Source organism: Martes martes (genome assembly GCF_963455335.1).
Source record: "Martes martes genome assembly, chromosome: 6".
In the NCBI taxonomy this organism is placed as follows: domain Eukaryota; kingdom Metazoa; phylum Chordata; class Mammalia; order Carnivora; family Mustelidae; genus Martes; species Martes martes.
The window spans coordinates 21830622-21844727 of record NC_137893.1 but is presented as its reverse complement, the minus strand read 5'-3'; the positions used below and the strand labels follow the sequence as shown (position 1 = coordinate 21844727).

The following is a 14106-nucleotide window of genomic DNA, read 5'->3' as shown; positions in this document are numbered from 1 at the left end:
TACTCCTGTGATTACATAAGCACGTATCACAAGAACAGTATATCAAAGTTGCTTATAAAGTATGAAGGGGCGTGGTATTTTGGTCTACGCCCATAGGTGGGCTTTCCTCTTATTAACTCTAAGTGCCCCCCCCAGGGCAGCCACGGAGCTTCTGTTTTCCTTGTAATTTCCCACAACCACTTCAGAAGTGCATTCTGCTTATAAGGGCCACCGACTGTTGCTGAGAGGCTGCTGTGAACATTTCAAAGCCGCATTAATGCCTGTTGTGATTATTTAATCGCTGGCCTTCTCTAAGGTCGATAGAAACCTCTCGATAACACTATCACACAGCAGCTTTGGAAATAATAACTCTATCCAAGGGAGTTTAGAAGTAAACAAAAGGACCCTCATACTCTTACAAGCCAGTCCTCTCATCCCAGGAGAACTTGCGGTTGTGGAATGGATCCTAAGCTCCTTAAGGACAGGAAGTATGTCTTGCCCTTTGAGTCTCCCAGCCGGAATGGCCCTGGACACGTGGTAATGGTGCAGTGAGCAGCTGATGGCCAATAACTCTGGACAGTGAGGCTTCAGGGCACAGGATAGAATTTTATACAGGCAGCTATATTATGCAAAGGGTTATTAATTTCCCATTTAAAAAAAATGGAAGGGGTGAATTACCATTGAGACGATCAGAAATTCCTTCCAATGGAGCATGCCAACTGCTTCATCTTCCATGTTCATGAGTGTCACTATATAGCTTCTATTATTAATAAGCATTATTATGCTGAGATCAGTAAGGTCCTTGCTGGCTACAGTATCACATTAATAGTGCAAAATGTATACTGGCTTCTGTCTAAAATCTTATTTGTGTATGGACCCAGAGTATCATAACCAGGTAGATAAGTTCACAAATAGTTTTAAAAAAATGCATATAACTTGCATATACAACAATCAGCTATTTCTTCTAGCTCAAGAAAACATTTAAAACAAGGCTGGTGCTGCTAGTAGCATTCAGAAGAACACAAATTTCTTGCCCCTTACATTACAACGGGAGCTCTAAGTCTTTACATTTCCTGTGACTCTGGGAAGTGAGGGGCTCCTTTCCCTGGCTGAGAAAGAACTCAGCCTCTAATTCATAGATCGTGGAAATGTATAGTTGTGTATACTATCTGCCCATAGTTTTTTAGGCACAATTATTAAGTTTTCTCCTAGGGGCAAAGAAAGCATTCAGTGCAATGAAAAGATTCTTGATAGAATTAAGTTTCAGTTAACAACAGCAAAATTATGCATACATAATACATCCTCGAAACATGAATAAAACCTAAATTTTTAACATGCTTTAAAAATAGTCACTCTATGTCTAATGCAAATATGAATGGAGAACACTGCTCTTTATTTTAAAAGCAGGTTAAGTTGCAAATTAATTTGCAGGCTTCTGTTTGAGTACTCTTGATTATGTAAGAAAGTTACTCAAGCTAACCCCCGACGTGAAGAAACCAACAGTTCTTTAGAGAAGCCAACTTTATGTACAATACACACCAAAAGCTTTTCCTTCAAAGGTAAGTAACACATCCTTTGATCAATGTTACTCCTTAAAGAAACCCTAGTGCAGTTAATACTCTCTTCTGCTTTCTGGTGTGGGGCACCAGAGGGCTGCAGTTCCTCAAAGCTCTTGAAACCCTTTTTAAGGTAGACTTAGCTACGTGACGGTTAAGTGAGAATTCTTCAGTACTGAATACTCTTCAGAACAAGGTGATTCTGGGAACTATGTTCCATATGAATGATTGATTATATAAAAACTAGCACATACTTCAGTTCTTCATAGCATAAAGCATAGTAACTGTAAAGATCTAGGCTGTTTTTGGTTGTAGGTTCCCTCTGTCCCACCATTTGTCTTTTTTTTTTTTAGACCTTCCCTGAAACTAGATAAATAAAAACGTAATAGTAAAGTACTTTGGGACAGTAACAGTTCCTGTTTAAGACTTCCTTGAGCAAAACAGTCATATTCTGTGAAAACAACGTAGTGCTTTAAAAGGTGCATTTTTACCTGTGTCGCTAGATCAGTTCATGACGTATAAAACTATATACCGCTGGAGTTCTGTTTCTAAAACATTAAAATCCTATTAAAAGAGCTTTGAAAAGATAAATCATAATGATTGCTACAGCATGTGAAAGGTGCACCAGGAAATCCTTCCAAAAAATGCTGAAGGTTACAGAAGTGAAGTGCCTAGGATTAGATCAGACGCTGGATCAGAGTCGCAATGGAACACATGCAGGGAAAGGGTGCTGGGGAAACTTCACAAAAATCTTCTTGAAGTCCATAAAGAAGACACATCAGTTAGTCCTGCAAAAGTCAGGATGGAGTCTTCCTCCTAAGTGGAGGAGTTTGAGACGGCATCATCGTTTGCATTTTTTGGTTCTTTTCAATGCGGACATCATATTGCTGGAGTCTGCGCCCTGGGCCGCGGTCAGTAGCGGTGGCCCGGGTGAGACGGGTGGTACTGCGCGCTCTGCTGGGACGAGGACGAGTAGCCGAGGGTGCTCTGGGACTGAGAGGATCCCTGAACGCTGCTTTGGTAATTCAGGCGAGAACTGGAGTGCTGGGGGAAGGAAAGGGAGAAAGGGAATCACTGGGAGAGGCAGAGAATGGCTCAGGGTGTTCATCCTGACAGCACGGGCTCCTGGTTCAGATCCATGGTAGCGGACAGCGGATGTAAGCTCGTTAATACATTTTGTGTATTTGAACCCACGGCCTGCCACCACTGCGAGAACACGTTTTGGCAGGCATGAAGTGTGGCTGGATTTCTTTGGGGCATAAACCACAGTGGCAAAGAAAGGCAGAGGGGAAACGCAGGCCGACCCATGCTCTTGATACTAACTCTGCTTAGCTGTTCTTTGTGTAACTGAGATTTGCAAACAAGAATGATCAATCTGGCACCGAATTAGTGGTATTCGTAATGTATCTGGATGTGCTGTTAATGTCCTCATAAGAAACAACAAAGTGATGATTAAGTAGTCATTTCTAGAGGCACCTGGGTGGCTCAGTCATTAAGCAGCTGCCTGCGGCTCAGGTCCTGATCTCAGGGTCCTGGGATCGAGCCCCACATCAGGCTCCCTGCTCAGCAGGAAGCCTGCTTCTTTTTCTCCCACTCCTCCTCTTGTATTCCCTCTCTCACTGTCTCTCTCTCTCTCTCTCTGTCCAATAAAGAAAGAAAATCTTAAAAAAAAAAGTCATTTCTAGAGAAGAGAATTTGCAGAGGTGGCGGCTACAGTGGCCTCAGCAGCACCACCCATAGGACAAAACATGGCAGGGTGGGCAGGATGGGGCAGCAAGAAGTGCATTGTATAAACCTCAGGTAACATTTAGAATGAAAAAAAAAAGTTCATGCATGAGAATGCCCTCAAGAGAAAGCAGAAACAAATGTATTTCAATTCAATGCTTTTTTATTATCTTAAATGAAACATCTTCATGGTACCAAGAGCAAATACGAAAAATATGTTTAAAAAACCATCTATAGGAGCACCTGGGTGGCTCAGTCAGTTAAGTGGGTGCCTTCAGCTCAGGTCATGATCCCAGGGTCCTGGGATGGAGCCCTGAGTTGGACTCCCTGCTCCACGGAGAGCCTGCTTCTCCTTTTCCCCCTGCCGGCTGCTTTGCCTACTTGTGCTCTCCCTCTATCTCTCTGTCAAATAAATAAATAAATAAAAACCTTTAAAATAAAAAATAAAAAATCCTCTATAGGATAAGAACACCTGTCTAGTTAAAGATAAGCATAGCTGGAACCAGTGTCTTTAGCTAAGCTTGGAAGGCTGGTTTTTCCCATGAGCAAAGCGGGAAACAGCTTACTAATAAAACCATTACTCAGAGTAAAAAATGTAAATGACCTTGTGGTGGCACTGAGGGTTTAAGGAAGGACATATCAGCAGGGTACCCCCACTCAGTGTGCAAAGGCTGCCAAACCGAACTTGCAACATCTGGTCTAAGACAGCAGGGCCAGAAAATAGTCTTGGTGAAAAACAGCTCTGCCTGGCTTCCCTGTTACAGAACTCTGGCTAGTTTCAGAGAGCAAGATGGAGTCACTCATGTCAAGCATCCACTAAGGGGCCCGCGGCTACCAGATACTGCCGAAACCAGCACCAGCTGATGACACTGCAGAATTCATAATCACCAGACACAGGGGAGGCTGGCAGGGGCCCAAGACTCACTAAATCCCTCTAAAAGGGGAGAATTTCTGCAGCACACTGTCCCACTCCTCAGACACTGACCCCTCTATGCCCGACCACTTCAAAAAGACACCTGCAGCCAAAGGCTCTGCCCGACTGATCTCTGAACAGAACTGAGTGCCGAGAGCGGACCCGGACTGGACCGAGACCTCATCTCAACCGCGTGCCCCCAGAACTGACTTCTGGTTTGGTTTGATAACTTCCTACCCTCTATTCTATCTCGTTTGTTGTGTGACTTGTCTTACGTTCTGCTCTGTGTGCCATGTGAAGAGCCAAGGTAATCGTGTGGTGAAAAGTCACCGAGTCTGGAATCCTGCATCTGCTTTACGATGATGTGAATCCTGCTTTGTGAGTGAATAAGGCCGACATTGTGGAAAGACAGAACTTGTGTCTGCACCTTCCTGGTGTGCTCATCACACTAGATGTGTTAGTGTAAGAAGCCTTTCAGGCTTCCAAATTCTCATGTTTTATTTTTAAGTTTATTATGAAAAACATGTTCTTTCCACTCACAATTGCTAGGCTGGCTATGATCACTTTACTTTAGCAGATTAGATTCAGCACGAAGGTTCCTCCACACTCGGCAAAGAACAAACATGTTGAAATGTGAGTCACGCGTAGGTGCAAGGGGCTCTCCCACCTCCACATCGCACAACCTCTCCAGATGAGGCGCTGAAATATCTACCCGTTCCATAGATCATGCTGTTTTATTTTTAAGGAGATAGCATAGTACGGAAGAAAGAAAAGCAGCTTAAAGAATTCTTGGATTTAAAAGGAATACAGTAGGGTAGTAATCTGTCCGTAATGGACTATTCTCAGGTGAATATAATACACTCAGAGACACAAAGATGAACCAGTTTATAATAAAGGTTTGGTGCTCCCATAATAGGAATAAACTGTTGGGGCGAAACAGAATTTATAATAAAATTTGAATTTATAATAAAATTCAAATAAGTTCATGACTACTACCCAAATAGCAAGCTGTTTTCAGTACATCAAAATGAAGCTTTGATTAGTTTCATTGCATTTAGAGAAGAAAACCACAGGCCCAAATGGTGTCACTTGGGCCAAATCACCAAACCAGAGCTTAATACCAAATCTAATTGCAGTTTCAACTTTCCCCAGAAATGTAGTTTACCAGGTCAGCCAGGAAATTTTCTGATGGGTGCCAAAGAGTCTGCCACCTGGGCCCTCTCTATTCCCCCAAAGGAACAGGAGGTAATTTGCATGTAACACCCCTGCTCTCTCCCCCTAATGGAAAGTGACCCAGCCTGGAACAATCTTTTCTTCTCTTTAGCTACTCACTTTCTCACCCCGCCTTCCTTCCTAGAAAAACCTTCCATTTTATACAACTCCTAGGTGCTCCTCTCGACTTGCTAGATGGGATGCTGCCAAATTCACAGATCATTTAATAAAGCCAATTCGATCTTCAAACGTACACTGTGGAATTTTGTTTTTTAGCCTGTGGAACCAGTGTCAGTGCTAGTGTGTACACCCCTGCTTGCACGGACTCTTCCAAAAGAAGTTTTCAGAGAAGACATTGTGTGAAAACACATTCCTTTGTAGATATATTCAAAATGTAAAGCCAGCTGAGGGAGCTATTTATTATGTCTTTCTCGTTAATGTTTCTCTTGATTCCCATTCCTTATCAGTGAGTTTATGGCTCCCTTGCCTGAGGGTTTTGTTTTGTTTTTTAATCTCCATCCTCTTTCTCCTCTTCCACCAGAACCCTGAGAGTCTACATTTTTTTTTTAAGTTTTAAGGGTTTTTTTTTCTCCCCACCCCCACCCCCAACTTCCTAGATCTTAGCTGGTTACTTTCCTTGAAAATGAGGACTTTAAAAAAAAACAAAGAAAGAAAATGAGGGTTTTGTGGGTTTTTTGTTTTTCATTTTTGCAGTATTCCCTATGGTTTTCACAGGTATTTTTACCTCCCTCTTCCAAAATACTAATTATCCTTAGATTTTTTTCCCTTTAATTCCCCAAATTAGTAGTACCATCTGTAGAGGCCACTTTTAAACAATAGGCTCCAGCAATGCGAATGATCAAGGCAAAAGGGCCCACAGCAACCCCCTGGCTGAACACAGGCCCCCCAGGGGACCCACCTCAAGGATCCATAGACCCCAACTGACAACCAGGCACAGTTAAAGAAAAAAAAGGAGAATTTCATAGTCACCATACCTCCTCACCTTCCCGCTTTTAACTACAGCCCCTGACCCACCGCCTCCTGGCACACAGCCTCTCCTCTGCTGTCCTCCACGGCTCCCTTGCGGTATACTCAGTAAATGTCTATTTCCTTTGTTACCCTTTGACCGCCGGGACCACCAGCTGCCACTGGTTTCCACCCACCCCACCCCCACACTTGGGAGCCCCCCTCCCATAGAGAGAGACACCATATTTAGACAGATACCACACAACTGTAGGGTGTTTTTTATCTTAATAATAAAAAGTATCTTCAATTCTCAAAAATACTTCCAATGTGACTTAACAGTGATTTCTGAAAAGTCTCAATCTTAATCCCTTTCTATGTTTACATGGCTACATACTGATTATTTGCCCTCAGTGACAGCAAATCTTTCTCAAGTATGCAGCTTATTTTGTCCAAAATAAGCCACCCCTCCTCTCTCTCAGTTGCTTATCTAGTTATCTTTTTCCAACCCAAAGCTGACAGGCAGCTAGAAGGGTAATAGGAGAGATTTTCTTTGAGGAGGGAGATGCCTGCCTCACCTTCCCTCCTCAGGAAGGCAGAGAAAACAAGGCAAGAATGAAATGTTTTGCAATTACACGCGATATGATCAAAATGTTCATTTTCATATAATGACCTAGAAATAGGATTGTAGCATTTGTACAGTCGAACTTTAGAGTGAGGTACTACGTAAGTCTGAATTGACTTCTGGGTTGCCTGGGTGGCTCAGTCCGCTGAGCGTCAGCCTTGGCCTCAGGTCCGGATTCTGGGGTCCTGGGACCGAGCCCCTCTGTGGGGTTTCCCGCCTGCTTCTCCCTCTCCCTCTACCTCTCCGCAGTGCCCGGGTTCTCATTTGCGCTCGCTCTTAAAAACAAAAAAAATCCTACTTCCCATTTCACAAAATGTATGGCCGTTAACAAGAAAAAAACCAAGTTGAGTACCTGATAATCTGAGGGCAGAACAGGCCCGCCTGAGTTTGCGCCCGAGGGCCCCAGGCGGGGCTTCTTGTTGGCAGGCACCTGACTGAGGCCGGAGTCCTGACTGTGCTGCAGGCCGGGCCCCGCACCCCCGGTGCCCGCCCCGGCCCCGCCCGCAGTCCCGTTGGTCTGCGTGCTGTTCTGCTGTGGCGGGGGCGCCTGTGGCGGGGCTGCCGCCTGCTGGGGGGGCGCTGTGGGCTGCTGATGTTGGTTCTGCTGCTGCTGCTGATTCTTAGAAGAAAGAGAAACAGGTCAACTCGGTATGGAACCACATTAACAGGACGGTGCTTTCTTTTCCTCTTCCTTTTCTTTGTAACAGGACATCACTTTGAGAACTTGGTAACGCACACGTGACGGCCCACCGAGCTGGACTAGGTGGGACACGCAAGTACCGCAGCTGGGGAACGCAGCATCCCCAAAGGTCAAGAGTCCCGAGTCCTGAGCGGGATTCGTTCTCTGAAGTTCATTTAGGATTGCGCAGTCATCTTCCACCCCAGTCCCAGACACCCCGCTGGAGAGCATGCGGCACCCTGGAAGTAGTTCTGCACTCTTGGAGCGGTAATGGTCTCCCTCATGAGTTTGGAAAAGCAGAGGGATACGGGGAGGGCCTGATATATTCAATTACCAGCCAGGAGAAAGATGCTTTGAAAGCAGGCAGCACAAAGCGATGGTGATGACACCCAACAAACAAAATGCACAATTAAGAAATGGGGAGGGGCGCCTGGGTGGCTCAGTGGGTTAAAGCCGCTGCCTTCGGCTCAGGTCATGATCCCAGGGTCCTAGGATCGAGCCCCGCATCGGGCTCTCTGCTTAGCAGGAAGCCTGCTTCCTCCTCTCTCTCTGCCTGCCTCTCTGCCTACTTGCGATCTCTGTCTGTCAAGTAAATAAATAAAATTTAAAAAAAAAAAAAAAAAGAAATGGGGAATAAAATAGGTTCTAAAACAAATCAGAGGTTCATGTATCTGTAAACTTATTATATTTCGAATCACAAAGTACATCTGCAATCACTTAATTAAAGTGATTTCATTAATACATAATTAAAGGCAGTTAAATACACAGGAATCATTAAATTATACTTCCCTAAATTCTTTCTGCCTCCTTTACTCTCTGGATGTGAAGTATATACTGTGTAGCTTATACCTTGTCACCTTTCTCTTCAGGTTCATCTTCATTAAGGAATTCTCGTTTCGGGTATGGAATCTGGCAGCCAGCAAACACACTACAAAATCATTAAAAAAAAAAAAAAGAATATACATCATGGCCTAAAGTCTACAATATCAGTGATTTTGTTAACTTGAAATTCCACTTTTTTTCTTAACATATTTCCCACTCTTCATCTCTAACTACTATTTGCTAGATGCCTCCCAAGACAACTCAATTCAAGCAAATCAGAAAAGAATTTGTGGTGTGCCTGGGTGGCTCAGTCAGTTAAGCATCCAACTTTTCATTTTGGCTCAGGTCATGATCTCAGGGTCGTGGGATTGAGCCCTGTATTGGGCTCCGACCACGCTGGGCGTGGAGCCTGATTAAGATTCTCTCTCTCCTTCCGCCCCTCACTCCCCTTTCTCCCTCTCTCAAAAAACAAAACAAAACAAAACAAAAGACTTCATTGTCTACATTTTTTAAATATTTTATTTATTTATTTGAGAGAGAGTGAGAGCGAGCATAAGTTGGAGGAGGAGGAGAAGTAGGCTCCACACTGAGCAAGGAGCCAGATACAGGGCTCGATCTCAGGACACCGAGATCACGACCCAAGCCAAAGACAGATGCTTAACCGACTGAGCCACCCAGGTGCCCCTGTTATCTAAGTTTTATACCCAATTGTATAAACTCATCTGGCTGACTGATCTAAAAGTCCCACCTGTCTCAGCTTGAGCTTTTTTCTGTAATACCAAATAACGTCATTCCTGAAACACTTGTTTTCATTCACACCTCTCTATTGCTTTGCCTGTTTCAGAATACATGCCCTTTCTCTTGAGGACTTTTTCTCCAAGGCAGTATTCATGGAGAACTTCAGTAACGCTGCGGTAAAGTGTTCTCTTACTTTCAGCCACCATCGAACACCCTCAACCTGGAGGAGAGGACACAGAAAATGTAGGATACATACTCTAATGTTGGCAAGGGGTCCTCCTGAAAATAGGGATCCTGCAGAGCCTGCTCCGAGGTAATTCTCTTGGTGGGATCCATAGTAAGGAGTTTCTGAAGCTGAAGTAACACATAAGAAATTGACAGCAAGTGGAAAGATCACTTATAAGTCAATGTTTTGACTTTTGTATAAATGCCTAGCAGGATAAATATCAAACGCCATTTTGTAGAGCTCACCACGCTATTAATACACTACATGCACTTATGTGAGATTGGCAGAAATCATTAGTGTTAAAGCCCTTTAAGAATGTAATTTTTTTTTTCCTGCTGATAAATCGCTGGGAAAAATTAAGTCTAGAAGTCAAGGGGGACATCTCAAAAGAAAAATGTTTAACTTTGCCTCAGCATCCACCAATTTCTTTTCTTTCTAAAGAGGAGGAGTAGCTAAGACAATTCCGTGGTGAATGAAACGAGGTGGGCCTGTGCCACAGACCCGAAGTCCCCGTCTGGAAGACAGGCACCTACCAAGAGGAACACTTTGCTGTCAGGTTTGACCTTGTGTTTCTCCATGTACTTTATGAGGCTACTGTTGGCGTACCTGCAAAGACATGACAATCACACATCACTGGGAACACTCACACATTTCATAAAATGTTTATTACTGAAGTACAGTTTACACAATTCTTATTTTTTAACAGAAAGTTCCCGGATTGGCTTTCCTATAAGGCACACGTTTAGACCATTGTTTTTTTCTGGTTAATCAAAGAACACATAACCAAATATTGGTTATGTGTGAAGAAGCAGAAATTGTTAAACAGCCCACATAAGAGTTTCTATTGTTACGATGGCTTTGGAAAACAATTATACATTAACCATTGGAGTTGAAAGTGTGAATGACCTAAAATCTAGCAATTCCTCTCCTAGGTACCTACTCTAAGAGACTCCTTTGTGCATGGATATCACAGGATACATGAAGAAGAATGTTCTTAGCAGCATATCTATAGCAGAAAACACTGTAAATAACACAAATGTCTACCAACTAAAGAATGGCTACATTGTTTTATATTCACAGAATAGAATGTTACACAATAGTAAAAATGAATACAGAGGCTGAGTGGGGAATAAAAGCAAATAAAAACAGACTATAATATAATTTATATAAAGTTCAAAGATAATCTTAAACTGGAACAATAATCCATTTAGAGATACAAACATCTGTGGCAAAACCAGAATAAAAAACATGGAATCAACAGGAAGGCAGGGTAGAGGGTACACAGAGCACTTCGGTAATCTTAGTAATGTTCTATTTCTTCCGTTGAAGGGTGAGTAGAGGACTCTTTGTTTCATTATTCTAAAAAGACTATGTATCATATTTTTGTCATATATGTTCTTTCCTAAATATGAAATATTTCATATTAAAAAGGTAAAAAAATAAGCAATATATATGTTTATGGTAGAAAATTCAGCAAATACCGGGGCACCTGGGTGGCTCAGTGGGTTAAAGCCTCTGCCTTCGGCTCGGGTCATGATCTCAGGGTCCTGGGATCGAGTCCCGCATCGGGCTCTCTGCTCAGCAGGGCACCTGTTTCCTTCTCTCTCTCTCTGCCTGCCTCTCTGCCTACTTGTGATCTCTCTCTCTGCCAAATAAATAAAATCTTTAAAAAAAAAAAAAAGAAAATTCAGCGAATAGAGAAAAGTATAGAGAAGAACACTGAAATCACTCATGGTCCAGCTATTCAGTGATTAAAAAAAAAAAAACAAAAAAAAACCACTGTTGAGATTTTGCTAATTTTCCTGTCGTTTTTGCTACATATCTATACATGATACAAACACAGGAGGGTTTTTGTTTTGTTTTTATAAAATTGGGATCATACTAAACAAAATGTCCTACCTCTTTTCACTTATAATAATAATGTTTCATAAACATTTTTCCTTGTCGAACGCTACCTAAACTACTAATCTGCAGTGGTTGTATATTCCTACTGTTACTGATGTTGTTTGTTTCACAACAGTTAAGAAATATGGGTCCTTGTAGGTTAATCTGATCCGCATCGTAGGAGACAGTGCTACACAGCCTGTGAGAACCAGAGACCCCTTCCAGACCCTGACTCTGGCATTTACCAGCTGCGTGATCATGGGCAGTCCATTAATCCCTGTGAAAGCCTTAGGTTCCTCCTTTGGAAACAGAGGATTATAATCATACCTATCTTACAGGGTTGTCGTGAGGACCGTATGAGAAAATGCAGGTAATGGCTCAGCACCAAGCCTGACACATAGTAAGGACTTAGCCATGCATGGCTGCTCTGATTGCTTCCATAGGAAAAATTCTTGGATTTATTAGGTCAAAGGATATGTACATTTCAAAGTCATTTGTATGTGCTCTAGAACCTTGCTACACAAAGCTGGCCCTCAGATCGGCAGCATGGGCCCCTGAGAGCCTGCATTTTTAACAAGGGCTCCAGGTGATTTGTATGTACATTAAAGTTCGAGAAACACCGAGAAACAAGGAAGCATGCCCATTTTATCATACCCTTGCCAACCCCAGGTATATTCATTTTCAAAATTTCTGCCATGTATATTAATTTAAAATTTTCTCAGGGTGCCTGGCTGGCTCAGTCGGTAGAGCATGTGACTCTTGATCTCAGGGTTGTTAAGTTCAAGCTCCATCAATCATTACAGAGACTGCTTAAAGATAAAATAAAATATTTTTTTTTTTTACATTTTTGCTCCAACACCAGGAATATTTTTATTAGCAAGGTAACCACTGTTTGTTAATGGGAAGAAATTTTAAAGTTTATATAGAAATGGAGTTTGTCCACATACACATCTTTGGACTTTACGTTAAATCAACTGATTTCCTGGGTTAACTCCAGATTCTAAGTTATTTGTTTCTATCATAATATCGGGCCATGCTTACTGGAACATTCAATTTGAAAGTCGGCTTAGAGATCTCCTTTTAGTTCCACTTTCACCTTGCCTTCTACTGAGCTAATAACCCTGGATAGATTACAGAAAGTCCTATCCACTATCCTTCTCAATTCGCTGAAGAGTAATTTTTTTGGTTCTTTTCATCTGATATAATGAAAGCAAGTTATGTTACTTTTTATGTCATTTCAAGTCATGTTTTCTGGAATTTTTAAATTATATTTTACTTTAGTGACTTGTATGTACTCCATTAGATTTAGCTAATTTTTAATATATTCCTTTCATCTTATGTATCAGTAGTCTGCTTTCACTGGGGTAGAACCATTTGTGTTAGACATATGGGCTCTTATCACTGAGCTTTTCCTATTACTTTTCCAACTGAATTTCATTTATCTTTTAAAACTTCTCTCCTTTTATTTCTGGTTACTGTAAACACTATCATTTTATGTGAAAATTTTCCTTTGGTCTTTAAACACTAAGATAAATGTTAAGTGCTTACATTAATTTTCTCCATCTTTGATGCTATTAGCGTGTCTTCAATTACTTGTGCCACTTCCATTAATACCCATTTGACAAGTAACTAATGAGCATGAACTATGTGCCAGGCCCTGGGGATACATATAACAGTGTATAGAGTAGACACAACCCACATCATCTAGAGGGAAAGGCAGGTGAGCATTGAAAAGCGAACTGTAGGGCAAAGTCATCAGTGCTGAGAGAAGCAGCAAGGATGCTAAGGGAGTACAAAGGGGGAGTACCTAACTCAGACACAGAAGGTTAAGGGAGACCTCCGCAGGCAAGCAATGCCTAAGCCAAGACCTAAAGGATAAGGAGAAAGGCAAAACAGGAGTTAATCCGAAGAGTTAAAATGAGTGGGAGGAAAGTACATCCTAGACTGAAGGAACAGCATGTATAAAAACCCAGAGGTCAAAAAAAAAGCTCTGGGTTTTTCAGATTCTTAAAGAAATTAATGATGTCCAGGTTACAGAATACAAAGTGGACAGTGATTTAGTAGATGAATGTGGTGATGTAGAAGCCACATCTTTATAAGCGATCCTTAAGAATTGAGAGCAGCGGTGAATTAAAGAGCAACTGGGAGACCAACACGATCCAATTTGCTTTTGGCAATGACTGCAGCGTAGACAGTGAGCTGGAATAAGGATTGGAGGTAGAAATACCACTTGGAAGGCCACAGCAGGATCCTAAGTGAGAGACGGGGGTGGTCTGGACTGTAATAGTGGCAGAGTAGATGGAGAGAAATACAAAGAACTGACTAGACTTAATAACTGTTTCTACCCCGCAAGGCTGATTGGGAGAGAATGGGATAAGAGAAGGATCAGGGATATCTCAGGTCTTGGGCTTAAACAACTGGGTGAATCATGGAGTCATTTCCTAAGATAGGAAATACAGCGGGAGGACAGTGTGGGAGGATAGAGGATGAGTTCAATTTTGGACATGTAACTGAAATATTTATGGACTATTCAAGTTGGGATTCCATAAGGCAATTAGACAAGTGGGTCTGAAACTTGGAAAAGAGATCTGACTCGGAAGCATAAACTGAGAGTTATCAGCATAATCAACGGTAAATTGTGGCCAATAAAATCGGAGAAACTGCCTGAGGAAAACGTCCAGAGTGAGAAGAGAGCCCAAGAAAGAACCTTGAGCAATACACGTGTTATCTTTAGGAGACAGAGGAAAAACACCCCACCGGGACCGCGTACAAGAACCGCCAAAA

The 14106-nt window shown here is 42.3% G+C and overlaps 1 protein-coding gene across 2 annotated transcripts in view; it reads right to left on the bottom strand.

Moving 5' to 3' along the window:
- Nucleotides 1–1353: 1353 nt before the first annotated feature.
- The window catches only part of CDK19 (cyclin dependent kinase 19), a gene marked incomplete at its 5' end in the record, with an annotated part of 160991 nt that continues 148238 nt past the window's right edge, over nucleotides 1354–14106 (bottom strand). The window contains 5 exons of one of the 2 annotated variants that reach the window (XM_080806930.1): nucleotides 1354–2579; nucleotides 7326–7592; nucleotides 8502–8580; nucleotides 9469–9566; nucleotides 9972–10044. In XM_080806930.1, coding sequence (XP_080663056.1) covers nucleotides 2448–2579; nucleotides 7326–7592; nucleotides 8502–8580; nucleotides 9469–9566; nucleotides 9972–10044 — 649 coding nt within the window. In that variant the 3' untranslated portion in view covers nucleotides 1354–2447. The remainder of the gene's footprint in view (nucleotides 2580–7325; nucleotides 7593–8501; nucleotides 8581–9468; nucleotides 9567–9971; nucleotides 10045–14106) is intronic. The other variant, XM_080806931.1, reaches the window with a different exon arrangement.